The sequence below is a fragment of the Argopecten irradians genome, chromosome 2, assembly GCF_041381155.1.
Source record: "Argopecten irradians isolate NY chromosome 2, Ai_NY, whole genome shotgun sequence".
Lineage (NCBI taxonomy): Eukaryota > Metazoa > Mollusca > Bivalvia > Pectinida > Pectinidae > Argopecten > Argopecten irradians.
The window spans coordinates 10,675,051-10,702,875 of NC_091135.1; the positions used below are offsets into that span (position 1 = coordinate 10,675,051).

The following is a 27,825-nucleotide window of genomic DNA, read 5'->3' on the forward strand; positions in this document are numbered from 1 at the left end:
AGAAAAAAATGTTTTTACTCATCTGCGATCGGCAACATCAACACAGTATTTCTTAATTACTTGAATTAAAGGTGGATAATCACTAAAACGTCTAAGCTAATAAACCGCGACACGTGAGTCAATAAGCCCATTATCTGTGAATACTGTTGTGCAAAGTTTTTAGACAGGTGCATAATGTCTGAACATGTATTGCTTGTATCATGGTGCAACAGTCTTCGAAATGATATTAAGCGAGATTTTAGAAAGCGTGGCATGTATGCACTAAGTTTTTATTCCACAAAGGAATTCCTTTCAGGCGCACGCTTGTCCGTGGAACCGTGATATCTAAAGATTTACTGGTGCAATCTGGACAGCTTTCTACCGTTGTACAGGTATTAAACCAGTCTCGCAAACGCTACGAATAAGTCCAAGCAATAGCAAATGGCTTTCTTGATATAAAACAAACATAATCATTTTGTATTTCATGTAAAATGTGATATTGGATATAAACTAAACAAAAGTTTTGTGCCATAAACAGTCTTTGTTGCAAAGACAATTATACATGCTTCGTTTTGATTTTATCAGTTTCTTCACAAATGATCCAATAGTCTGCCATACAAATGCATATTCCATGATGTTAAACACAGTTCCAGTTGTCAAAGGCAGCTGTCAATCATCGTACATGCAATATGAATGGTTCAATCATATACAGCAAGGTTAGTGGGGAAGTAGAGTTATTGTACTGAATAATCGGGACTTAATTTAATAACGGTATCCTGTTTATAAAAACAAAGACACAGCCTATGGCAATGATAATAGTTACATATTTACTGTAGCTGCAGTGCCCCTGGTGCACTGAGTTCAGACACGCCATTTATAGTAATTAACATATCCCGATATCGGAACCTATAATATTGTAAATGTCGAGTGCATGAACTACAAAATTAATCTTTTTCATAATTCATGGAACCTTGCAATGGGTTTGAGATTTGTAAATTAATGTATGAAAAAAATATATAATTTTAACAACATGTTTTGGTACTGATAACTAAAGTTTTAGCGAGTTGATAAAGATATTATGCAGCGCTGCACATAGTACTGGAGTCAACGTTATTTCTTGTACTTTCTATTTATAAAAGAAAAAATAAACAGCAAACATACATCGACATTTATAACTACATGTAGGTTGTTTTATTGATATGGTGATTAAACTATAGTCACAATTATAATATGGAGACGACAGTTCGATGCTAGTGTAAAGGGCATTCTGACTTAACAACAACAAAACATGGCACCTTGAGGATGGGCGTTGCGGAGGTTAAGTGTAATCGCTTGATCGAAGTATAAATTTCGGGGGAATAGTGTAATTAGTACAAGAGAGTGTACTGTTTGGGCACGTCACCTCCATAGCAGTAAGGCAGATATGAAGACAGGACACAATATTAACGGATATAGCGTCTTCACAACACCCAATGGTGTAAATGTTGTATGGGGACGGGGAAGAAATGTTTGTTTTAAAGGTTTAATTCGCTGTGTCGAAAACATTTCTTGAAATGTTTGACTGGAATGCACTTCAAAATTACGTGAACACAGATAGACAGAATCACCAAGAAGAAAACTTAAATATCCTCATACCACAGAAAATTAGGTCAATTATGTCCAAACAGCAGAAAAAGTAAAATTCTACTTTTGGCACGGGATGTTTTGTCGAAGCCATCAGCACGAGGTGGTATACAGCGAACATTGACCCATCATTATAGGGCAAGATAGAGTAAAACTTGGTAGCGATTTGTGTATCCATGTGATAACGCATACCCGTGTTATATTGCTATTTATACTACGACATCTTGCCAAAAGAATCAACCAGCACACCTCATCCGGTTATATCATGGTAGACATTGAACAAACCAGTCTACGTATACATGGGTGCTTCATTTACATGGAGCTATTTTAAAATCTACAATTTGTTCACTGAAGTTATTTCTGTAACGTAAAGAAACCGTATGTTTCTCAATCATCGGTAGTAAAATACTGGAATCAGATACAGATCAGTCGAGTTCAACAGATGCAAATAACATGAAGAGCGGATCAAAACCTTCAAGTTAAATGCTTGTTTTTCTTCTATGATGAAAGTAGCTTTAGGATTATACTCATAAAAAGGCACTTGCCACTCTCCTGTAAAACAAAGCACAAACACAGTCTGTATGTATGAAATGCGAACGATTTTGGCAAAACCAGAATAAAACGCTCGTAATGGGTAATTGACGTCATAGAAGATGTGGTGCTAATTGTTCACAATCCTACTTCCCTGCTTCTATAAAAACAAAGCCCAGTAACGCACGATTTATTAATAAAGCATTTGTTTGATTAAAATTCCATTTTTCTTTACCGAACATTCATTCAGCCTCTATTATCGATGGATATACATAAGCAATTCCTTGTGGCATCCTCATCTCAATAGTTGAAAACATGCTCTGATTTCTAAGCTGTCAATAGTCGATTGAACAAAATATCGGGATATTAAATGCTATTAACGGGCGTACCCAACTTAAATCTTTATATTACACACATGGCCTAATTCAGCTTTCAAGTGATTCCATATTGGGGCATATTTTTAGGATTTATATATTTAGTAGGTACAGCGACTAACGTTTTAGACAACCTATGAGTAATTGACAGAGTGCCACCAAAGGACACCAAAACAACTATGCTACTCCACCACAACATAGATATGTACTAAATAACTATTTCTTACCTTCTGTCTACAGCGAAATAATTGAAAATTTAAAAAAAAACAAATTAATCTACGAGCGCATTAAGAGAGATTACTATCAATTCCATTACATTTACTATACATCGGGTTATTTTCGCAGATGGGTCATATTCGCAATATTCGCGTTTCACTGAATTCTAAACACCAGAGAAATACCATCGATTCATTCACTTACATACCAACATTGGCTAAAAATATCACAGAAATTAATGAACCGCGGATTTCAATCTCTGCAAATATACCCCATAAAGGAAACCGCGAAATATTTTGAGCGTTATACAGTAGTTCGTTCATAGATGCCTAAATGAGTCAACGAAGACTGGTTTTGACGACTTGTGTTGAGAGAAGAGAGCATATGCATACATTTTAGAGACTTAATGTTATAGTTATGTTTATACAAATGTGAAGCCATACCTGTCAGATATCACGTGACCATAGCAATATAAGGATGGCAAGTCATCAATTTAGTTAAATATATCAAATATTGTAAAATCTTTTCTTTAAGTCGCGTCGACTTACTAAGCTAATTGGAGTTGAAAAGCCAATGCTTTTTCAGCTTCTGGTATCTGTTTTAGATGTGGCCACCTGTGAAGAACCCTAAACATGTTAATTTGCAAATCCGTTTTTTTCTTACAACATCATCGTGCACGCGCACCTGTTGAAGGGGTTCACTGAGGGTTAATTTGATGGCAGAAAATATATAACATTGATTTTTTGATAATCAAGGACATGATTCTTCCGACATTCATTCCATTGCAATGAACACTAATTGGATGAATCATCATATTGCATCTTTGGTATATTGTTTCATGGATTTGATACTTAAATGTTTAAAAACTTGCCCGAAACCACTATGAGATAATGACTGAATATAGTGTTATCATTATCGTTGATCATAGTGATTTTTTGGGCTCTGAATCCATAAAAAACTGACTTAAAGTAATATTCCTTGGCATTTGTACTGAAACACGTGATTACGTAATATTTTTTATCTGATATAAACTTGCTAACCGATAGAAAATTTCTTTCCCAGAGCCCTCTTTGGAATATAGAGCCACTTTACCCAGAACCTGTGTGGTTACTAAAACTTGTAGAAGACTATACGGAGGTATGAAAACTGCCACTTACGATTAGCTTAAACACTTAAGACACTTGAAAAACATTCTAACGATACATACTCCCAAATTCCCGCACAAGATAGATATCACTTCTTCTGGAATAAGAAACTAAAAAAAATTCAAACTTTATCACGACGAAAAAAGTTTTTAAACTTGTTCTAATTATGCCGAGTAAACATAAATATTACTGACTCACCTGTGGATTGTGTGTGTCTACCCGGTATAACCAACATCACTAGAACAACACATATCGAGAACCACTCCATCCTGTAGGCTATTATGTTTATAACGTATTTTGTTTTCCAAAGAACATACAGCTACGTGTGAAATACTGCAGTTGTTTTTGTCTCTTTAGTCCACAGGAATAACTTCACACCGGTAGAGTTTCCATAAAAGTCTATACATCCACATCCTCAGAACCCCGATACCAGATTTGAGAGCATACCAAAACAACCACTTTGATTAATGGTGTAACATTTTAAAGTATAAATATCCTGTCGACAGTATAAGTCATCACCTAATCGCGTGGTTCCTCTCCTTCCATCACGCACTGTATCGTCTGCTCGTGGCTACTGAATCTGCACGTAAAGGTTTGCGGGAGAAATCAGTCACGTGATTTTTACAAGCTATGTAACACAATCATGTACGTGTAAACATATTTATTTAATACCGAAATAATAATACAAATTAAGAGAGGCAATACTCATTCATTTAGTGTCGATATTGATGAGCGCAATAAAACTCGAGTCACTCTTGCTATGAAAAGTTAATTAACTAACAATTTAAATACCTCGGTGATAATTGATGATTTTGTATGCTAACTCCAAGATAATGAGGTTCATCTACAATACCATGTTATCATTCAAGTTAAAATGTATATATAGGTTTCTGGTATATGTTTAACAAATGCACATTTATATCACCAGCATTTATATTTTTACATGTATATGACTTGATAGTGTCCTACCAGTGGTATTCCAGGTTTTGTAATATGATAAGCATAAGATTCAAGCAATCTTCGTTCGTTTTTAAATTTTGAGAGCTGAGAGCTCCTGTTAGAGATTAATGCAGATCAAGTTTAACAATTTGAGAACATGACTTAATGCTAATTTGCTGTACTAGACAAGATACATTTATATGTGTTTTAGATATGGCATCTCTCATTTTAAAAGTGCAGTTGATATTGCTATTGTGACGTCCTATGGTGTGAAAAATGATTAAATCGGCATTGCTTCATGTCATCGCTGTACAATAAAGAATTTTCTTTCATACCAGTGTAATACTGGCTGGTCTATGGCAATACACTCATGTCGCCTGAGGCTGTATTGCATGGCTACCCATGCAAAAATGCCACGTGACGTCACGGCGTCAACAAAATTTTTATTTCCTCGGTAAATTTTAACATTTTTTTCCACAAACTTGACTGGTATTAATAAAAAAAAGATGCAAACAACGAAATTTATGTTGAAAATATCACGTATTTTTTCATGTATGGAAAATTGACTTTCAGTCGCGGTTTTTTCCGAATTTATTTCAAAATGGCGGTATATTAAAGATGTAGAATTATAATAAAATGACAAGGTATGAAAGAAAAATACTCTTTCAAAAGTGGATATGAAGGATTGGGATATTCTACCCTCGGAATCACAAAATGTTGCAAAACCCTCGGCAAGCCTCGGGTTTTACTACATTTTGTGACCCTCGGGTAGAATATCCCTATCCTTCATATCCACAAATGAAAGAGTCTGAAAAAATCTTATTCTCACAAATTTCTTTATTGAAAAAAGATTCATGCATTATTAGTATATTTCATAAAAAAAAGCATTTTATTGGATTCAAAGTTCCTTCTTCAGCCATACCGGAAACAAGGACGTAGCTGTATGTAACATTGCTTGCGATTGGCTAATGCAACGGCGTAAGGATTTTAGAGAAATTCTGAACTTGTTAGACATTAACTTATGGAAGATAGAATTATAAATATTTAGTTGAAGAATAGTTTATGTAATGGTGAAATTACACAAATATCTGAGTGTACTCTCATCATAAACCGCTTCGCTCCACGGTTTATTTAGAATACACTCACATTTTGTGTGATATTTTCACTTATAATCATCTCTTTCGGAGATAGAAAGAAAATTTAAAAAATAACTGAGTAGTATTATTCTTAGTATTCTTCTATCCGGCAAATATATCGTTTAACCATGTAAGAAACAAAACTTTTTCGAGATCCTCATCGTACTGTCACTGTCAGTAGGGATGGGAGGAAAAGTGGTGGAGTGAACGGTTTTGGTGATGATATGATTCTATGTTAAAAAAAATCCGAATAATCTTAAACTCAAAATAGCCTCCATCAAAAGTTTGTTTGTGAAGAAAATATCACACGCTTTATATAACAAGATTACAAGTGTAAATTCTTCATTATCTATGAAAAAAAGTATTTTTAATATATTTGATAAAATAAGTTTTGCTTTATAAAAGGTTGGTTGTTTATGTTATCAAAGCATGTGTTAGGTAATTATATATCCGCTTTTATATCATTAAAGGAAACTAAATAACATTTGTTTATCTCAGTTAGTGCCAATTTTGACACTAATAATTAACTTATTCACTTGACACTTTCACACGACAAGCATAAAATATCACAAATGATTATGTCGACACACATTTGCCGATTTTTTATGAAGTTTATTTTTATCAACAGCAGACAGAGAGGTTTTGATTTACTGACTTGGTATGAAGTTGTACCCGATAATATTTAGGTTATCTCTAGTTTGTCGGTCGGTATTTTATTTTTGTTTTCCCAAATTACTACATATATTCGTAACTTGAGTAGTTATTTCTATATTGAAGCCATATGTTGTAGACAGCTTGTAAAATTTTACAAGAACTTATGAGTAATTTCCCTTGTATCGCCTGTGGATTTGCTATATATTATACTGCGCCTACATTAACCCGCTAGTCTGGAAGTGATCTTGAGCGCGCAGCATTCTGACGACAGAATCATTCATTGTTATGATAATGTTATCGAGTTAGGGCTGTCTCCGTTTAACTTTTACAATATAAGAAATAAAATAGAAGACATCAGTTTTTTCCGTGTCTTCTTCTCATCTATACAAATTTAGCTAATGGATAAGTTTTCAAATATAACTATTCATACACATAGCAGTTTCCAGTTTTCCTCATTTTTTATGAATACCATTTAATATAAATGCTCAATTCATGAACTACATAACTGATTATATCCAGCTATCGGACGAACACATGGACAATGTTCTACACTTTACATATGTATGTAAGAAGCAGATATTAATTCACTATCTTACCAATGCAATGCTGACATGCTTTTGTCCATTCTTCTTTCGTATATGTTGAGAAAGCGATTGTTGAATAATCTGGATATACGTCATTCTGATATTGCGTGACTATTGTATGTTTTCCTACTAATGCCAAAAACTTATCTGAGCAAGAACCGGACACAGCAGTGTCATGTATTGTAGTTACGGGTTAATTACCTTGAAGCTCTTTCATAAAATACATATGACAGAAATCCATTCATTACTTTCAGAGAAATTGTTATAGCTATATGGCTGGCAAATGGATCCCAATTTGGTCCTGCCCCTCAGTCCCTGTTAGTTCAACCATATGTTCAATTGTGAATCCCAATTTACAAATGGGTCCATGTGGTCCCGCCTCTCAGGTCGCGGGGTGGTCAGTACAAGATGTATAATTTGGAGCCCCAACGCCAAAGGAACATGTACCAGCCGAATGTGTTGGAATTCCGACCAGTGGTTTTGAAGGATTTGATTATGTGAACTATTGAATTCCGACCAGTGGTTTTGAAGGATTTGATTATGTGAATTATTGAATTACGACCAGTGGTTTTGCAGGATTTGAATATTTGAATTATTGAATCACGACCCGTTGTTTTAAAGGATTTAATTATGTGAATTACGACCAGTAGTTTTGAAATATTTGATTATGTGCATTTTTGAAGTACGGACGACCCACACTATAGTATGTCATAAGCTCATATTGGTGAACTGGGCCATGTGAACTAAAAAATCCATCTGACAATCAGGTTATTGTCTTATTCCGTTTTGGGAAAAAAACACCTCAACATTAGGTATATGTGGTTATCAGATAGTAACCACTAGAATGCCCAAGAAGACAGTAGTCTTTTTTATTATCATTTAATTTGCATCAACACATAAATATTGATAATTTTTATCCAGGAAGATATCACATAGGTTCCCGATTCTTGAAAGTTATCTTATTTTACATATAGCATGTTCGGTCGAAATAACCTGCCATAAACATCAAGCGGGCGTAGACATTTCGTACCTGCACACAATAGATGTAAACAAACATGTAGACGAACATGTTGTGTAGTGTTAATTTGAACTGAAGAAGGTCCTATAGTGGCTAAATATATATTCGATAGAGATATGATTTTTTTGGCCTTTTATTTCGGATAATTAATATACTAGCTTCAGACCGTTTTACATGCATTATATTCAACTCATTATCAACTTGAATTATAAGCATATTTCGTTTTTCGCTTTCCAATTTTGTCTTTCCCAGTTCGGGTGAATTTGGTGTCTTTCAAGAATAGGTGATGTGACTTTTTCCCATCTCTGAAAACGAAATGGCACATTTAATAATGTTCTTTGCCTCCTGTAGTTTAATACATAAATTACATTTAAATCTAGGTGGAAATTAGGGTATAAAAGTAAACATAAAATTGATTCCATTTTATCTGGGGATTTCAAATCAATTCTAATTGGTAAAAAAAGCTGGTTTTAAAACATATAAACATATTCTATAGAACATGTCAATTGATATATTATAATAAAGCAAACCTTCGAAAGTGATCCGGAAGCGGAAACCAGTTTAGCTACACCACAAACAGGAACACATAACATAGCCGAGAGGGCCAATGCAATCCCAAACGCCTGAGCCCAGCTGGGATACTGGTACGATTTGTTGTAGGTCAGAGGCCGGAACAGTACAAGTTCGGTAATAAATAATCCCTGTCAAATGCAATGAAATAAATTAAGGCAAATTTACAGTTATCAATGGTAAACCATGTGTCTATCTTACGAGCAATGAGTCCCAAAGATGTATTTCTTAAATTGTATTTTCTTTAATTACTGTTAAATAAAACTTCATATTTGCAACCAAGAAAATATACAAATCATACGCTTTACCTCTAAAATTGTTTGGGAAGGACGCTTATTGAGTTGATGAATTAAACTTTTGGTCACTTTAAAAGTGTGGTGTAGGGTAAGTTTCTCATGAAATAAATATAGCATTGAATACATATTGGTATATTATTTATGTATCAACCTCAAGCACACCTTTAAACTGAGTTCAAGAAACACTGGTAAGTTACAACATAATACTAATTAGACAGAGTAATTTTTAAGTATATAATAACAATTGTAGTTTTTTATCGACGCTAATTATAAAGTAAAGATTGCATCTACGTACTAATTAAGTAGATGGAAAGAGTAAAATTCCGTTGCCTCAAGACGGTTAGTATCAGAAATGGGTAGAATTCGCATGTCCGAGAAATCTACTTTTAATACTTGCCTTCCAGTTTAGAACATAGATTGTTTTAACGCTGATGAATTAATCATACTTTACCAGAGATAACAGGGGTGTGAGGTATTTCCAACAAATTTGTAAATAGGGGCTGATCCGGTAACCAAGCATCATCTCAATGGCGTCATAGAAGTAATCAACACCTGTAAAGTGTAATATACGAGTGAACAACTGGAAGTGAAAGACTTAATGTACATGAAGATTACAGACGGATCGCCCAAATGTTACAATTTATAAATATATCCCATGTCACAATATCCCAATTTATTTGCATATCGCCCAATTTGTGTTTCATACTGTCAGTAAAGGTATGTGGCCCAAAACCACCTTGCTCATACTCTGAATATATTCATATTTTTTTCATATCAAATTTCAATTAAAGTTAAAGTGAAATGGAGTTGTCTCCCTTCTATTTTATTTCACAAAAATTGTCTTTCCTGATTTTAATTATTTCTTGTAAAAATGCTGACATCATGTACTTATACTTATATGATTATTAATTGCGTTTATTTATATTAAACGGATGTGAGTAAAGGACTTGTAATAAAGAGAGAGTGATGTAAGCTTGTTTGAAAATAAAAATTATGAAATATGAAAATGGCGTAAGAGTACTTCTACGAAAGGAACCATATTATTATTTACATGTAATGTGGGTTCATACCAACATGACCGTAGAACAAAAGAGTACTTGATCATTCATGGGTTCTTTTTGAGGGTATTTAAGTTTTGTTTGCGGATAAAAAAAATCAACAGTAACTCCAATACAGTGTTTCAATGTACATTAGCAAAACAAATCCTTACTAAAATTCATATAAAGTTGACTAATGTTCCCGATTTTGCATATCTAATCTAAGAACGTATTGCAGATGCAACATATTCGACACATAATCGTTTTGAAGTTTGTTGATAGAAGGTTAGTTTCCATTATATCTTATTAAAGACCCACTACCTTTCCAGAGCAAAACATAAAGGTTTCTTCAAAACATTAATTACATTAAAAAACATACCGATGGCTTAAGAAGAGGTTACAAAACCAAACATATGCAGGGTTTCCTGCGTTATATATATGATAACAGTGAAGAGTCATTTCGCTGTTTTGCCGTCTGACGCAGTGATAGTAAACTACAGCGCGGTATTTAGGACGACGGCGGGAAACATAATACTACCCGCGTTATGAAAATTAACATTTTATTTATTTTTATCAAATTGTTCAGAAGGTAATGATACGTGTATTATTAACGGAAAGTTCATAACTTTTGCGACTCTACAAAATTATCGATCCCGTTTTACATTCCCATTTAAAAAAATTAAAAGCCGTTTCGGAAAGATAGTGGGTATTTAAAGATTTAAAGGATCTTCCACAAATTTCATTGATGTACTATCCTTATTCGTATTCACACATATGTCGGTCTTTTGTTATATGATAGTCGTGATCTCCCTCATGGATGAATGAATCTTCAGCGAACGTTATCTGGTGTTACTGAGAGCATATACAGAAGATGTACTTGTCTACTTACCAAACACCCAGGCGATAGCGACTGTCTCTAGGAAGCTGGTCCACAACAGAACAATGCCGCTGGCTGAATAGTAGTCAAACAATTGGAATATAAACATTCCTCCCTAAGACAAAATAATATTGTTATACCAAAGGGTCAGTGATCGAACGATTTATTATTTAAGTCAAATGTAAGCTTAGGCAGGCATCAAACGCACACACGATGCACGTGGAAATTGAAGCATATTTCATTTTTTTTATAAATAGAATATTCCATAATGTTAGTTTTATTACGAATCCTCCATTTTTTACATAGATAATTTTTTTAATATCGACTACCACTTTGTATGGTGAAGCCATAAAGATGACGTAAAACATTAAAGGCCCACAACCTTTCCGGAGCAAAATTTAAAGGTTTCTTAAAAAACATTAATAACAAAAGAAAATATATATCGATGGCTTAAGATGAGGTTACAACACCAAACATATGCAAGATTTCCTGTCTAATGTACGATAAAAGTGGAGATTCATTTCGCTGTTTTGCCGTCTGGCGCAGTGATAGTCAACTACCGCGCGGCATTTAGGACGACGGCGGGAAACATAAAACGACCCGCGTTATGAAAATCAACATTTTATTTATTCTAATTAAACAGTTCTGAAGGTGATGATAAGTGTGCTAGTAAACGTATAGTTAATAACTTCTGCGAATCTACAAAACTATTGATCTCGTTTTACATTCCTATTATAAAAATTAAAAGTCGTTTCGGAAAGGTAGTGGCCCTTTAACTACAACTCAGTGTTTTATTCAATTTTTTTGTAAAATATATTAAAAAAAATGATATAAAGTGGTTACATTATTACGCAATGGGTGTTATTCTATTTACCTGTTCCTTAGATTGAATTCACAATGACCAGAAATAAAATTTGCCTAGTCTTTAAAACCGTGAAATACTTTTAAAACTTACTCTTGAAACCATGGAGAGACCAACACAGTAGGAGACCACGCAGTACACAGCTACGAATACCATCCGATGTTTCTTGCCCAGGAGATACTTAGGGAAAAAGTCTACCAAGGGCGTAATGACAGCCTCTACACCGACAAACTGTCACCAGTAGAATGGAACGAAAATGTATTGACAACATTGACGAACATATGCATCTTTACTGTATGTCTATATCGGTCAATATTAATAAATCGGAATGAAATATATGCACATTTATTTAGATATGCATGTGAGTTAATATTGCGTTTCATTCCGTCGCTCTTGAATTAGTGAATTATGTATGTTATATGTTATTATACATTGTTCAAAGTCACGCATTTCAATGACGTTATTTGTTTCGAATTCCGCGTTGTGTTTGCCCTCGCAATCATGCAAATGCTTATCTTTATATTTCTGAGTTTTTGATACTTGTCCTATGTTTTAGTTGATGACATATTATATTATAAATATTTCAAAATTCGACAAATGTAAATATTTCTCGAAAACAACATCATATTTTTATTCTTTCAGCGCAACCTCATTATTGCAGTCGGTTCGGGCGTTGAACCAGCGTTGAAGCCACCGATATACTTCTAAATGTATAGTCGAGACCGGTTTTATTATGTGAAAATATCTTTCAATTGATTTTCAAACATCCTTTCCTGTTATATTTTGTATTTGGTCCGATCCATTGCATCAAATATTTATACGAAATTTTTGCATTATAACATTGAAGAGTTCCACTATCGAGACATGAACATGAACACATGATCTATACAGTGTCCCGAAATTGCGAATCGTTATCAAATTAATCGAAAAAATAGTCAACTATTCTGCAAATTGGCCCTTATTCCAGACGCAACAGAATTTAAATCACTATACACACTTCATGAAATGTTTGTACGGCACACTGTTATAGTTATTAACTATGCTGATCACGTATGTGATATTTATTTACATTATAAAATACGATAACGTGGTGCTCTTGGCATATTTACAGACTAAGTGCTAGTGTTAGCGTTAATGTAGTCGCCCGCGACAGTCACATAACCACGTGGGGACATGGGCACCTGAGAAAACGTCATGATTGGATTCGTAAGACATCCAACAATGAATTTGCTGCTGGCACCGTATACGTTATTCAAAATCAAAACAACAATCTATCGAGGTATATAGTTTTTTTTGGAGGTTGTGAGAATATGTACTAATATGTTTTTTGTTGTTGTTTTTTTTTTTTTTTTTTTTTTTTTTTTTTTTTTTTGAATTGGTATGTATTCGATCATTTTTAATAACGAATAAAGTGCTGGCACCGAATTCGTTATTCGAATCCAAAATCCCGAATCCAGAATGGTATCATTTTGGTTGTCATTCGTCAGTAATGTAGTAACACAGTAATTAAGTGAGATGGAGAGTCAGTAAGTGAGATGGAGAGTCAATCAGTAAGTGAGATGGAGAGTCACTCAGTGTGAGGTAGAGAGTCGCTCAGTTACGAGATGGAGAGTCAATCAGTAAGTGAGATGGAGAGTCACTCAGTAAGTGAGATGGGGAGTCACTCAGTAAGTGAGATGGGGTCAGAGTGATGGAGGAGTGAGATGAGAGTCACTCAGTAGTGAGTGGGAGATCAGTAGTGAGAGAGTCACTCAGTAAGTGAGATGGAGAGTCATCAGTAAGTGAGATGTCACTCAGTAAGTGAGATGGAGAGTCACTCAGTAAGTGAGATAGAGAGTCACTCAGTAAGTGAGATGGAGAGTCACTCAGTAAGTGAGATGGAGAGTCACTCAGTAAGTGAGATGAGAGAGTCACTCAGTAAGTGAGATGGAGAGTCACTCAGTAAGTGAGATGGAGAGTCACTCAGTAAGTGAGATGGAGAGTCACTCAGTAAGTGAGATGAGAGTCACTCAGTAAGTGAGATGGAGAGTCACTCAGTAAGTGAGATGGAGAGTCACTCAGTAAGTGAGATGGAGAGTCACTCAGTAAGTGAGATGGAGAGTCACTCAGTAAGTGAGATGGAGAGAGTACTCAGTAAGTGAGATGGAGAGTCACTCAGTAAGTGAGATGGAGAGTCACTCAGTAAGTGAGATGGAGAGTCACTCAGTAAGTGAGATGGAGAGTCACTCAGTAAGTGAGATGGAGAGTCACTCAGTAAGTGAGATGGAGAGTCACTCAGTAAGTGAGATGGAGAGTCACTCAGTAAGTGAGATGGAGAGTCACTCAGTAAGTGAGATGGAGAGTCACTCAGTAAGTGAGATGGAGAGTCACTCAGTAAGTGAGATGGAGAGTCACTCAGTAAGTGAGATGGAGTGTCACTCAGTAAGTGAGATGGAGAGTCACTCAGTAAGTGAGATGGAGAGTCACTCAGTATGAGTGGTGAGAGAGAGATGAGAGTCACTCAGTAAGTGAGATGGAGAGTCACTCAGTAAGTGAGATGGAGAGTCATCAGTAAGTGAGATGGAGAGTCACTCAGTAAGTGAGATGGAGAGTCAACTCAGTAAGTGAGATGGAGAGTCTCTCAGTAAGTGAGATGGAGAGTCACTCAGTAAGTGAGATGGAGAGTCACTCAGTAAGTGAGATGGAGAGTCACTCAGTAAGTGAGATGGAGAGTCAATCAGTAAGTGAGATGGAGAGTCACTCAGTAAGTGAGATGGAGAGTCACTCAGTAAGTGAGATGGAGAGTCACTCAGTAAGTGAGATGGAGAGTCACTCAGTAAGTGAGATGGAGAGTCACTCAGTAAGTGAGATGGAGAGTCACTCAGTAAGTGAGATGGAGAGTCACTCAGTAAGTGAGATGGAGAGTCACTCAGTAAGTGAGATGGTAGAGAGTCACTCAGTAAGTGAGATGGAGAGTCACTCAGTAAGTGAGATGGAGAGTCACTCAGTAAGTGAGATGGAGAGTCACTCAGTAAGTGAGATGGAGAGTCACTCAGTAAGTGAGATGGAGTGTCACTCAGTAAGTGAGATGGAGAGTCAATCAGTAAGTGAGATGGGGTGTCACTCAGTAAGTGAGATGGAGAGTCACTCAGTAAGTGAGATGGAGAGTCACTCAGTAAGTGAGATGGAGAGTCACTCAGTAAGTGAGATGGAGAGTCACTCAGTAAGTGAGATGGAGAGTCACTCAGTAAGTGAGATGGAGAGTCACTCAGTAAGTGAGATGGAGAGTCACTCAGTAAGTTCAGTAATGAGAGAGAGTCACTCAGTAAGTGAGATGGAGAGTCACTCAGTAAGTGAGATGGAGAGTCACTCAGTAAGTGAGATGGAGAGTCACTCAGTAAGTGAGGTAGAGAGTCACTCAGTAAGTGAGATGGAGAGTCACTCAGTAAGTGAGATGGAGAGTCACTCAGTAAGTGAGATGGAGAGTCACTCAGTAAGTGAGATGGAGAGTCACTCAGTAAGTGAGATGGAGAGTCACTCAGTAAGTGAGATGGAGAGTCACTCAGTAAGTGAGATGGAGAGTCACTCAGTAAGTGAGATGGAGAGTCACTCAGTAAGTGAGGTGAGAGTCACTCAGTAAGTGAGATGGAGAGTCACTCAGTAAGTGAGATGGAGAGTCACTCAGTAAGTGAGATGGAGAGTCACTCAGTAAGTGAGAGTAGAGAGTCACTCAGTAAGTGAGATGGAGAGTCACTCAGTAAGTGAGATGGAGAGTCACTCAGTAAGTGAGATGGAGAGTCACTCAGTAAGTGAGATGGAGAGTCACTCAGTAAGTGAGATGGAGAGTCACTCAGTAAGTGAGATGGAGAGTCACTCAGTAAGTGAGATGGAGAGTCACTCAGTAAGTGAGATGAGAGTCATCAGTAAGTGAGAGGAGAGTCACTCAGTAAGTGAGATGGGGTCACTCAGTAGTGAGTCAGTCTCAGTAAGTGAGATGGAGAGTCACTCAGTAAGTGAGATGGAGAGTCATCAGTAAGTGAGATGGTATCATAAGTGAGATGGAGAGTCACTCAGTAAGTGAGATGGGAGAGTCACTCAGTAAGTGAGATGGAGAGTCACTCAGTAAGTGAGATGGAGAGTCACTCAGTAAGTGAGGTAGAGAGTCACTCAGTAATCGAGATGGAGAGTCAATCAGTAAGTGAGATGGAGAGTCACTCAGTAAGTGAGATGGAGAGTCACTCAGTAAGTGAGATGGAGAGTCACTCAGTAAGTGAGATGGAGAGTCACTCAGTAAGTGAGATGGAGAGTCACTCAGTAAGTGAGATGGAGAGTCACTCAGTAAGTGAGATGGGGTGTCACTCAGTAAGTGAGATGGAGAGTCACTCAGTAAGTGAGATGGAGAGTCACTCAGTAAGTGAGATGGAGAGTCACTCAGTAAGTGAGATGGAGAGTCACTCAGTAAGTGAGATGGGTGTCACTCAGTAAGTGAGATGGAGAGTCACTCAGTAAGTGAGATGGAGAGTCACTCAGTAAGTGAGATGAGAGTCCAGTAAGGAGAGAGTCACTCAGTAAGTGAGATGGAGAGTCACTCAGTAAGTGAGATGGAGAGTCACTCAGTAAGTGAGATGGAGAGTCACTCAGTAAGTGAGATGGAGAGTCACTCAGTAAGTGAGATGGAGAGTCACTCAGTAAGTGAGGTAGAGAGTCACTCAGTAAGTGAGATGGGGTGTCACTCAGTAAGTGAGATGGAGAGTCACTCAGTAATCGAGATGGAGAGTCACTCAGTAAGTGAGATGGAGAGTCACTCAGTAGTGAGTGTCACTCAGTAAGTGAGATGAGAGTCACTCAGTAAGTGAGATGGGGAGTCACTCAGTAAGTGAGATGGAGAGTCACTCAGTAAGTGAGATGGAGAGTCACTCAGTAAGTGAGATGGAGAGTCACTCAGTAAGTGAGATGGGGTGTCACTCAGTAAGTGAGATGGAGGTGTCACTCAGTACTCAGTAAGTGAGATGGAGAGTCACTCAGTAAGTGAGATGGGATGTCACTCAGTAAGTGAGATGGAGAGTCACTCAGTAAGTGAGATGGGGTGTCACTCAGTAAGTGAGATGGAGAGTCACTCAGTAAGTGAGATGGAGAGTCACTCAGTAAGTGAGATGGAGAGTCACTCAGTAAGTGAGATGGAGAGTCACTCAGTAAGTGAGATGGAGAGTCACTCAGTAAGTGGAGCACTCAGTAGTGAGAGTCACTCAGTAAGTGAGATGGAGAGTCACTCAGTAAGTGAGATGGAGAGTCACTCAGTAAGTGAGATGGGGAGTGTCACTCAGTAAGTGAGATGGAGAGTCACTCAGTAAGTGAGATGGGGTGTCACTCAGTAAGTGAGATGGAGAGTCACTCAGTAAGTGAGATGGAGAGTCACTCAGTAAGTGAGATGGAGAGTCACTCAGTAAGTGAGATGGAGAGTCACTCAGTAAGTGAGATGGAGAGTCACTCAGTAAGTGAGATGGAGAGTCACTCAGTAAGTGAGATGGAGAGTCACTCAGTAAGTGAGATGGGGTGTCACTCAGTAAGTGAGATGGGGTGTCACTCAGTAAGTGAGATGGAGAGTCACTCAGTAAGTGAGATGGAGAGTCACTCAGTAAGTGAGATGGAGAGTCACTCAGTAAGTGAGATGGAGAGTCACTCAGTAAGTGAGATGGAGAGTCACTCAGTAAGTGAGATGGGGTGTCACTCAGTAAGTGAGGTAGAGAGTCACTCAGTAAGTGAGATGGGGTGTCACTCAGTAAGTGAGATGGGGTGTCACTCAGTAAGTGAGATGGGGAGTCACTCAGTAAGTGAGATGGAGAGTCACTCAGTAAGTGAGATGGAGAGTCACTCAGTAAGTGAGATGGGGTGTCACTCATAAGTGAGATGGGGTGTCACTCAGTAAGTGAGATGGAGAGTCACTCAGTAAGTGAGATGGAGAGTCACTCAGTAAGTGAGATGGGAGTCACTCAGTAAGTGAGATGGGGTGTCACTCAGTAAGTGAGAGTGGGAGTCACTCAGTAAGTGAGATGGGGGTCACTCAGTAAGTGAGATGGGGTGTCACTCAGTAAGTGAGATGGGGTGTCACTCAGTAAGTGAGATGGGAGTCACTCAGTAAGTGAGATGGGGTGTCACTCAGTAAGTGAGATGGAGAGTCACTCAGTAAGTGAGATGGAGAGTCACTCAGTAAGTGAGATGGGGTGTCACTCAGTAAGTGAGATAGAGAGTCACTCAGTAAGTGAGATGGGGTGTCACTCAGTAAGTGAGATGGGGTGTCTCACTCAGTAAGTGAGATGGGGAGTCACTCAGTAAGTGAGATGGGAGTCACTCAGTAAGTGAGATGGGGTCACTCAGTAAGTGAGATGGGGAGTCACTCAGTAAGTGAGATGGGGTGTCACTCAGTAAGTGAGATGGAGAGTCACTCAGTAAGTGAGATGGAGAGTCACTCAGTAAGTGAGATGGAGAGTCACTCAGTAAGTGAGATGGAGAGTCACTCAGTAAGTGAGATGGAGAGTCACTCAGTAAGTGAGATGGAGAGTCACTCAGTAAGTGAGATGGAGAGTCACTCAGTAAGTGAGATGGGGTGTCACTCAGTAAGTGAGATGGAGAGTCACTCAGTAAGTGAGATGGGGTGTCACTCAGTAAGTGAGATGGGGTGTCACTCAGTAAGTGAGATGGGGTGTCACTCAGTAAGTGAGATGGGGTGTCACTCAGTAAGTGAGATGGGGTGTCACTCAGTAAGTGAGATGGAGAGTCACTCAGTAAGTGAGATGGAGAGTCACTCAGTAAGTGAGATGGAGAGTCACTCAGTAAGTGAGATGGAGAGTCACTCAGTAAGTGAGATGGGGTGTCACTCAGTAAGTGAGATGGGGTGTCACTCAGTAAGTGAGATGGGGTGTCACTCAGTAAGTGAGATGGGGTGTCACTCAGTAAGTGAGGTGGAGAGTCACTCAGTAAGTGAGATGGAGAGTCACTCAGTAAGTGAGATGGAGAGTCACTCAGTAAGTGAGATGGAGAGTCACTCAGTAAGTGAGATGGGAGTCACTCAGTAAGTGAGATGGGGTGTCACTCAGTAAGTGAGATGGGGTGTCACTCAGTAAGTGAGATGGGGTGTCACTCAGTAAGTGAGATGGGGTGTCACTCAGTAAGTGAGATGGGGAGTCACTCAGTAAGTGAGATGGGGTGTCACTCAGTAAGTGAGATGGGGTGTCACTCAGTAAGTGAGATGGAGAGTCACTCAGTAAGTGAGATGGGGTGTCACTCAGTAAGTGAGATGGGGTGTCACTCAGTAAGTGAGATGGGGTGTCACTCAGTAAGTGAAATGGGGTGTCACTCAGTAAGTGAGATGGGGTGTCACTCAGTAAGTGAGATGGGGTGTCACTCAGTAAGTGAGATGGAGAGTCACTCAGTAAGTGAGATGGGGTGTCACTCAGTAAGTGAGATGGGGTGTCACTCAGTAAGTGAGATGGGGTGTCACTCAGTAAGTGAGGTAGAGAGTCACTCAGTAAGTGAGATGGGGTGTCACTCAGTAAGTGAGATGGGGTGTCACTCAGTAAGTGAGATGGGGTGTCACTCAGTAAGTGAGATGGGGTGTCACTCAGTAAGTGAAATGGGGTGTCACTCAGTAAGTGAGGTAGAGAGTCACTCAGTAAGTGAGATGGGGTGTCACTCAGTAAGTGAGATGGAGAGTCACTCAGTAAGTGAGATGGAGAGTCACTCAGTAAGTGAGATGGAGAGTCACTCAGTAAGTGAGATGGAGAGTCACTCAGTAAGTGAGATGGAGAGTCACTCAGTAAGTGAGATGGGTATTGGCATTTATTAAATGTGTGTTTTAAGTGTTAATATATCTCAGCAATGATGGTCCAACGTGATCCTAATTGACTTTATTGAATAATAAACCTAAACCTAAAAAATCTAGAAAACTTTATTCATTGGATTATTGGTCCATTTCTAAACTTTATTTGGGATAAATTAACAAAATGAACCAATTGAATTCATTGATCTTCGTAATATACGTAGAGCATCTGATATGTCGTTTTCTCATGTAGATAAAAATGATAATTAAGTAGCGTTAGTGTAGAAACAATCAGCACCATCTTTACCTGACTATCAAGGCCTAGGAGAATTATCATGAAGAAGAACAGCACGGCCCATAGCGGTGAAATATACATCTGGGTGACAGCTTTAGGATACACCACAAAGACGAGCCCAGGACCTAAATAACAATTCTGATACTCATTGCGTCAGCAATATATATATTTGATATGATTTCAATTTCATGAAATCTATATCTACTTATTTTATAGAAGTTACTCTATTTCAAATGCTCGTATTGGAAATATTGAAAAATTGTTACACATAAGATAGGATTTTATTTTATACAACGACTGGACGATCAATGAAATTATCATGATTGCTTAAAAGACAACATGAATTTCAATTTCATCAAATAATATGTTTTCATGTGATATATAAGATCATTCAAATTAATTAATCAAATATGGCATCACATGTTCACGTCTAGTTTGTTTTGATCTTATGGGCATATAATTCTTGCCCATTTCATAGTGCTATCTCACTGCAGCATACCACTAAAACTATCGAAAAATTCTCCTATTCAAATTATACTGATTTAGTGAAAACCAGTAGGACACACTCGTTTCGTTCTGAGCAATAAGCGGAACATTATACAGACATTTATCTCTGTCATGATTCTCCGTCACAGGGACGTATTCCGTCTTTGCATGTTACAGAGTTGTATCCCTTGCGGGTAGGTTTCCATTGTGACGTTATTATTTTGTGAGCAAAATTCACGTCGTTTTTCTCTAAAAAGTATGACGTTACACTCGCAAATACAAGACGTCACAATCAATACATACCCGCAAGGGCAGATAACTCTGTAATATGCAAATACAGAATACTGAAATAAACGCTGGATCAAGGAGACATAAAATCGAGAGCATGTACAAGTACATTATTATATGTATAACTGTACCATAACCGGACATGTACTAGTAACAAAAATAATCTTATATGATTAATTCTATCACACATTCCGCCTTATATCCAGTGACATTGCCCATGTAATATTTACCTGGGGCGCGCTATAAGTTGTAGTAAGTATTTGATGAAAACTAACTTAAAGGCCCATATATGGTTTGGTCCTCCATTGGTCCCCCAATACGTCAACTTTTCAAAACAATTTTGTAATTTTTGTAATGAACTAGGTATGTACAGATATAATATATATGCACTTGCGATGCGCTCTTGAATTTCTTAGACAAAATAGGGCCAAAATTTAAAAACATCCACATTATTATGAATTATGCATATTTCCATACAATAGACCATGGGCCATACAATCTTTTGTGTTGATTTTTAATGAAATTTATGAAATTCGTCTCCAAGGTTTAAAAATTTGTTTCTTAGATTCGTTTCATAAAATTTCTCATATCGATTTAACACTCATTTTATATCACACACACACACACACACACACACACACACACACACACACACATATATATATATATATATATATATATTGTCATAACGACATTATGCATTTAGTATTTTTGTAATTGGTGTTGATTCGACATACATACCTGCGTCTGCCACTTCTGATATTGGTATATTGTGTTGTTTTGCCATACAGACATTATGTACCTGCGTCCGCCACTTCTGGTATTGGTATATTGTGTTGTTTTGCCATACATACCTGCGTCCGCCACTTCTGGTATTGGTATATTGTGTTGTTTTGCCATACAGACATTATGTACCTGCGTCCGCCACTTCTGGTATTGGTATATTGTGTTGTTTTGCCATACATACCTGCGTCCGCAACTTCTGGTATTGGTATATTGTGTTATTTTGCCATACATACCTGCGTCCGCCACTTCTGGTATTGGTATATTGTGTTGTTTCGCCAAACATACCTGCGTCCGCAACTTCTGGTATTGGTATATTGTGTTGTTTTGCCATACAGACATTATGTACCTGCGTCCGCCACTTCTGGTATTGATATATTGTGTTGTTTTGCCATACATACCTGCGTCCGCAACTTCTGATATTGGTATATTGTGTTGTTTTGCCATAAAACCAAGTACAGAAAAGACAGCCAGGCCCCCTACAAGGCTTGTCCCGGTGTTTATACATGATATCAGGAAACAGTCTCTAAAATACAGAAATATAGGAGCTCATAAAAGGGCGTGACTCCTGTTATTTGAAAGTTTCATTCATCCACCGCGCATAAGTACATTTTGGATAGTATCAACGCAACACGTCCCTTACTACCTCCTGTAGTTATCAGCTTTTATTTTCAAAAAACTCTGATTATTTATTTGAAGAGAGTATTATAAACCAAATAAGTCAATCACTCAACCTTATACCACACAAAATGTGATCATACTAATTTCAAAATTAGGCTTTTCTACGGTAACCCCTTTAGTTGTTTAAGTTATAACAGTACCATCAATGAAATGAAATTGTATCACACGTTATTGTTATGAATGTCGATAATAACAAAACTTGAAATTACTTGTAGAAATTATTTGAGAACTTGTTGTAACTGCCCAATGTAATAGTTGCACCAATGGCGACTGCATAGGAGAAAAACACCTGCGTCCCTCCATCTATCCACACCTATATGCAACATTAAAACCTGGTTAAATATCTAGATGCTCGACCGCCGACAGAACATAAACGATATTTATTATTTGAACAATAATTGGTGCTTAATTGTGTAATATATATATATATGTCTAATTAACTAAACAAAATAAGAATGCGCAATCAGGACTTAAATCGATATAGGATATACCGTAGTGCTACTGGATATTTTAGGGATGCAATTAATTATTATTGATATTTTTATCTTGAAAGTAAGATTAGAAGCTCAAACTTTTCAGTGTGGTAAAAATGTAAAGTTAGTAACTTTTGTAACTGAAGAAAAATACTAAATCGTCTACTCCTGTTTTTGATAGAGAATAAATACCATTTGTCAGCAGTGAAGGTTTGTTAAACTCTATATTCAAACATACAACGTTGTGTCGCTATATGGACAAATCAAGGTCATAAATCGTTTATTTGTTATTGAAATTTACTTTTACAAATTTTAAGGAAGGATAACTGTGTGAAAGAAATTGAATAAAGGTATGTTAAATGTTAAAGAGCAATTCAATTGATCCCCCAGAACTAAACAGAGGAAATAGTCAATTTCGTCTTTTTTATTTCAGTTAACAGATCTAATATTATATTATGCGCCTTTTTAAATATATAATAAAATTTTGGTAAATTTTCAATCTTAAATCCGAGATAAATAACCATCTTATTATGATATGGTTAATGCTAGGTATTCTTCTGGATATTTTGGCAAAGTATCTTATTCTACTCTATATGATAGCTGAGAAAACTTAGTCATTCTAGCCTCGGTCATAATGTCTTACGAGCCGTTCATAAAGCGTTTAATCTTTATTTCGCAAAGCTAGTGGCCCTTTTGAAACAAAAGCACCTCGATATCAGAGTGCCATCATGAAATGATAACCTGAATATCGGTAAGTCGAGATAAGTCAGGTTTAAGGTAGAACAGTAGACCATCCGCAGCGCCGTCTAGTGTCAAACCCCGAACTAGCAGAGCAAACAGTATGACGTAGGGGAAAGTTGCAGTGAAATATACAACCTGCAAAACAAATAAATAAGTGATAAACAAGTGAATACAAATAGGATCCTACATGAGTGTTCATTTCATATGAGATTTTATGAAACGAGTCTAAGAAGTTTTTATTTTTGCGAGACTTGGCGATATGAAATGAACAAAAATTTAAGATAATTTTTATCACATAACTACAATTACCTACATAACTAAGAATTTACTTCAAAATGTATTCCGAAAATCCAGTAGAGGCCGCCACTAGTTACATACGATAAAAACATTACACAGGCGAAATCACTGGATATCAGGTGGAAAATGTGATAAATTAGAATATATTTAAACATTATATATCTATATTTTTTTCATCATAGTGATTTTTTTACTTCATACAAATTATAATTGAATATATGCTTTTTGGCACTTATAGTATATTAACAACTGGTTACAAGCGTTGAAACAAATACATATGACTCTATAAAGCTAATTAGCAACGAATAGAGGAAAAGGTGACTTCTTGTCCACAAAGATATGATATAGACAGAAGTATCATCCTAAAATGAGTCCTTGTTAGGATCCTATCCAGAAGTGACTATCTTTCAATAATCTTAGTTGATTATAAAACGTTATCCTGAGGTAATAGTCTTTGAATGGCAGTATAACAAAGTCGTTGATTTAGCCATTACAGAATTATTTGAAAATTCTCTTCAAACGTCAAGAAGTTATACTTATTATTACACATTATGCTGTCATACCTTTCCTGTCCACTTTACGCCTTTCCATACACAGAAATAAACCACAATCCACACTATCAATAGAGATAATGCCAGTTCCCATATAATACCACCGCCTTTTGTGATGTCTGATGTCAACTGCAGAACTCCACGCCTTCATAGAAAAAAAAATATAATGATATCAGAGAAAAAATATATTATGATATATCTCATAAAATTCATAAAACTAGTATATTTTCTTTCAAATTGTTTTATTTTCTATATTGAAAAAATACGACATTCTGCTCAATTCACTAAGAGTAGACTTATTTTTAGCATTTGAGATGAAAAAAAACCAAACCGAAATTTTCAGTTTACAAAATTGTTTTTCAAGATACCTATGGTTAAGATGGTTTTTTTTGCAAATTACAACTGGCTATAGCAACGGATTTAATTCATCAGATGAGTTTATTGATACAGTGAAACCTGTCTTAACAATCAACTCTGTATAACGACAACCTGCTCAATAGGACCCCTTTGTCAGAATCCCAAATAGCCAATTTTACACTATTTGGTATGTAAAAGACCATTTTATTTGTCCGCATTTACGCTTCAATTCCACAACTTTCACAATAACACGTCATAGAGTAATGGACACATGTACAGTGCAAACTGCTGTCCGTTTTTTATTTTGATAAAAACGAGTCCTATGTTATTAAAGTAGATGTCATCATCATGATAGTACATATGTTGACAAGCTGTCAATTTATAGTAAAGTTGTTGATTTCGCGATGAGAAAAAATTCCGCGATCTTCTTCTTTAATACTTATGTGTGTGAGTGTGTGTGTGTGAGGGGGGGGGTTGTCAATTACTAACATTAACTAATAGTTCTTAATTATCATTCTTTCTCTATTACTCGCAGATAGTTAAGTTCGCGGATATGTAAGTTTGTGGATATTAATTTGACCGTCACTGTAGTGAAACTCGAGTTAGTTAATTTTCAAATTTAGAAAAGACACCAGCTTTAGCGAATGTTTTTTAAAAATTTGAAAATTTGAGTTTAGATAATCATGATAAACAACAGCCACGCGTTGGGAAACTTATTTATCATATAACTTCAATTCTGTATTTATACCGTAGTGACCATTTTATCGTCTTCATTAAAGGAAACTTGCCACGAAACAATGTGTAGTGATATCTTTCCGCCATAAAATATAGTGTCTAAATAGAGAGGTAATATTTTATAATTTGATCCTTTGGATAAGCAATTACCTGTTATACAGTAAATATAATGCTATTTGAAAGAAAATGCGCTATGAGAAGTGGTTCAAAGTAGAGAGCCGATCGGAATCAAGAGATCTTGGAGTTGACCCATTTGAGGCGCCGTAGGTGTTCACACACTGGAGTGTGTAAACATATATGATAATAAACTGTTTACAGACACAAACTTCTGTTTACCATAGGGGGACGAGAAGGTGTAGCCATCTTGATAATGAAAGTAGGTCAACATATTTGTGGGTTTCTTTGAGCGGGAAAATTTTAAACCAAGCTCAAACGGAATCAAGCGCAAAGACACTAGAACACTACCGACAGAAAAGACCCTGACAGCAGTACATGCTGGTAACTGTATCAAATGTATTTATTTTGGTTTTAGACATCCTAACTCTGACTGCAGAAGTTATCAAAAATGGTAGCATTGTCTCCAGTGATGCTGGAAATGTTTCACTTCAGCCGTCTTGGATTATCTCACTAATTTGAAAGCAACTTCCATTACACAAGTGACCAGGAACACCTTCTATATATCAATTTTAATAAAGTCGTATAATCAAATAATACTAATTCTCCTTACTCCCAGAATTCCACGGCAGGATCCACTGGTTTCTCCGTTGTCCAGTTTACCTGTGATAACTCACAAACAGAACTGTTACAGGTAGCGTTGGTGATACCCTCTCCTTCCATCGAACAACTGTAAGATAATTTTGGATTTGTTTTTAAGATACGTGATTGATTTGGTAACGAAATGTATTCATAATGAGTATAAATTTGTTATAAAAATGTTAGTGTTTTTTGAGAGATTACACATAAACGTCTGTGTTATATCTTCATAACATGAAAAACTATTCAAACTAATCCTTACAATTCAATTTACTAAAGATACAGATTTCAAATCTTCCGATTTGGGACTTTTTTTTCTATGGAATCATAACGCCGTTGTCTCAGCAAATTAGAATCGACGTTACAAATGGAGACAGTATTATTTCTTTAATGGGCTGATGAAGTAAAGTTTAAAGCAAATGAAAATACTAGATACAAGGAACATTGAATTATGAAGTCTTTATCCTAATTACCGGGGGGTGTTCCACCAGTTGTTACAGCTAGACCACGGAAGGACGGAAGTGAAACTCATGCAGAGATAGTAGGCGCTCCACGCGAGAACGAGGATGTAATAAATGTTCATGAAGAAGCACGTGACTACGTTTGATATTCCTATCCCTAAAAAAGGAAATATGTACTAAAATGTATGTTAATTTAGTAAGAGTTGATATTAGTATTGGTAGTGCCCCTAATTTTCTATTTTAATTGGATTTTAATGCTGAAATTAAAGCGGAGTTATCCACCAACGTGGCGACTGTGCTTTAAAACACTCTTTTGTAATCTCTTTGCCCCATTTTGTAAATTGAGTGATCGACTAATAATGTAGCACAATAAATAAAAAGCAAAAGTTGCAAAATATACATACCGAATAAGATAAGTAGAGTTAAAAAATATATATGAAAAAGACGGGAGTTATAAAAAAAAGTTGCATCACGAGTTTCTCATCTGCATATTTGTTTTCTTTTCATATCTATGTTTAAGAAAAAAAATATTAAAACACATATGTATTACCATGAAACAGAGGGCAGATGTTCCAGGCACGGTGACCGGAGAGACTCATGTACTGGCCTAAGGATATTTCCAGCATGAACAGTGGAATTCCGCCGAATACTAGGAATATTCCGTATGGTATGAGGAATGCACCTTCATAAAATAAGTTCATCGTTACCAGAATGTATAGATTTAGTTGTTCATCTAATGACTTTTTTAAAAAATACAAAAAGTGTGCAATATTTCGCGAGACAGATAGTTTGAACCTGTCGGACTGTTTGTGGAAGAAGTGACTTGGCATGTAAGTTATGCTTTCACTTTGTCTTTTAATTATTTGAGTTATGTATATCTTTTATACCTTTTGGATTTATCAAGTATAACGGGTTGTATACGTAAAAATATGTTTAAATTTTACATACCACCACCATTTTTATAACAAAGGTAGGGAAACCTCCAAATATTCCCTAGACCGACTGCTAGGCCAACACACGAAAGAATGAAGTCCGATTTCTTAGCCCATGTTTCTCTCGATTGCTCGTGAATTGGCCCTGTCTTACTCGAAGTTTGTCTTTGTTCTACACAAGTGTCAAAATCATTGTCATCCACATACGGTATTTTTGTTATTAAAACGTAACTGGTGTCTTCATTCTCAGATTGTGACATTTTCCTTTTGATACCTGCAGCGTACGTTAAACAGAGTTATGAAGCAACAAAGTAAGTCACAATATTTATGTACCAGTATTTAATCAGATGCAAAAG

General features: G+C 36.8%; 2 protein-coding genes across 2 annotated transcripts in view; both read right to left on the reverse strand.

Annotated features, from left to right (window-relative positions):
* Window positions 1–7,933, reverse strand: part of LOC138314427 (uncharacterized) — a 39,209-nt gene extending 31,276 nt beyond the window's left edge. The window contains exon 1 of the mRNA XM_069254753.1: window positions 4,067–7,933. Within this exon, the coding sequence (XP_069110854.1) occupies window positions 4,067–4,136 (70 nt within the window). The 5' untranslated portion in view covers window positions 4,137–7,933. The remainder of the gene's footprint in view (window positions 1–4,066) is intronic.
* A 103-nt stretch (window positions 7,934–8,036) lies between these two features.
* LOC138314426 (sodium- and chloride-dependent creatine transporter 1-like) lies at window positions 8,037–27,768 on the reverse strand. The gene is made up of 14 exons (XM_069254752.1): window positions 27,486–27,768; window positions 27,088–27,219; window positions 26,550–26,694; window positions 26,051–26,167; window positions 24,244–24,376; window positions 23,384–23,518; window positions 22,379–22,482; window positions 21,890–22,014; window positions 19,944–20,056; window positions 11,935–12,072; window positions 10,992–11,094; window positions 9,517–9,617; window positions 8,730–8,900; window positions 8,037–8,504 (listed from the first exon to the last, which is right to left on the reverse strand). The coding sequence occupies exons 1-14, from the start codon at window positions 27,727–27,729 to the stop codon at window positions 8,406–8,408; spliced, it is 1,860 nt and encodes a 619-aa protein (XP_069110853.1). The 5' UTR covers window positions 27,730–27,768; the 3' UTR covers window positions 8,037–8,405.
* Between the last annotated feature and the right edge of the window lie 57 nt (window positions 27,769–27,825).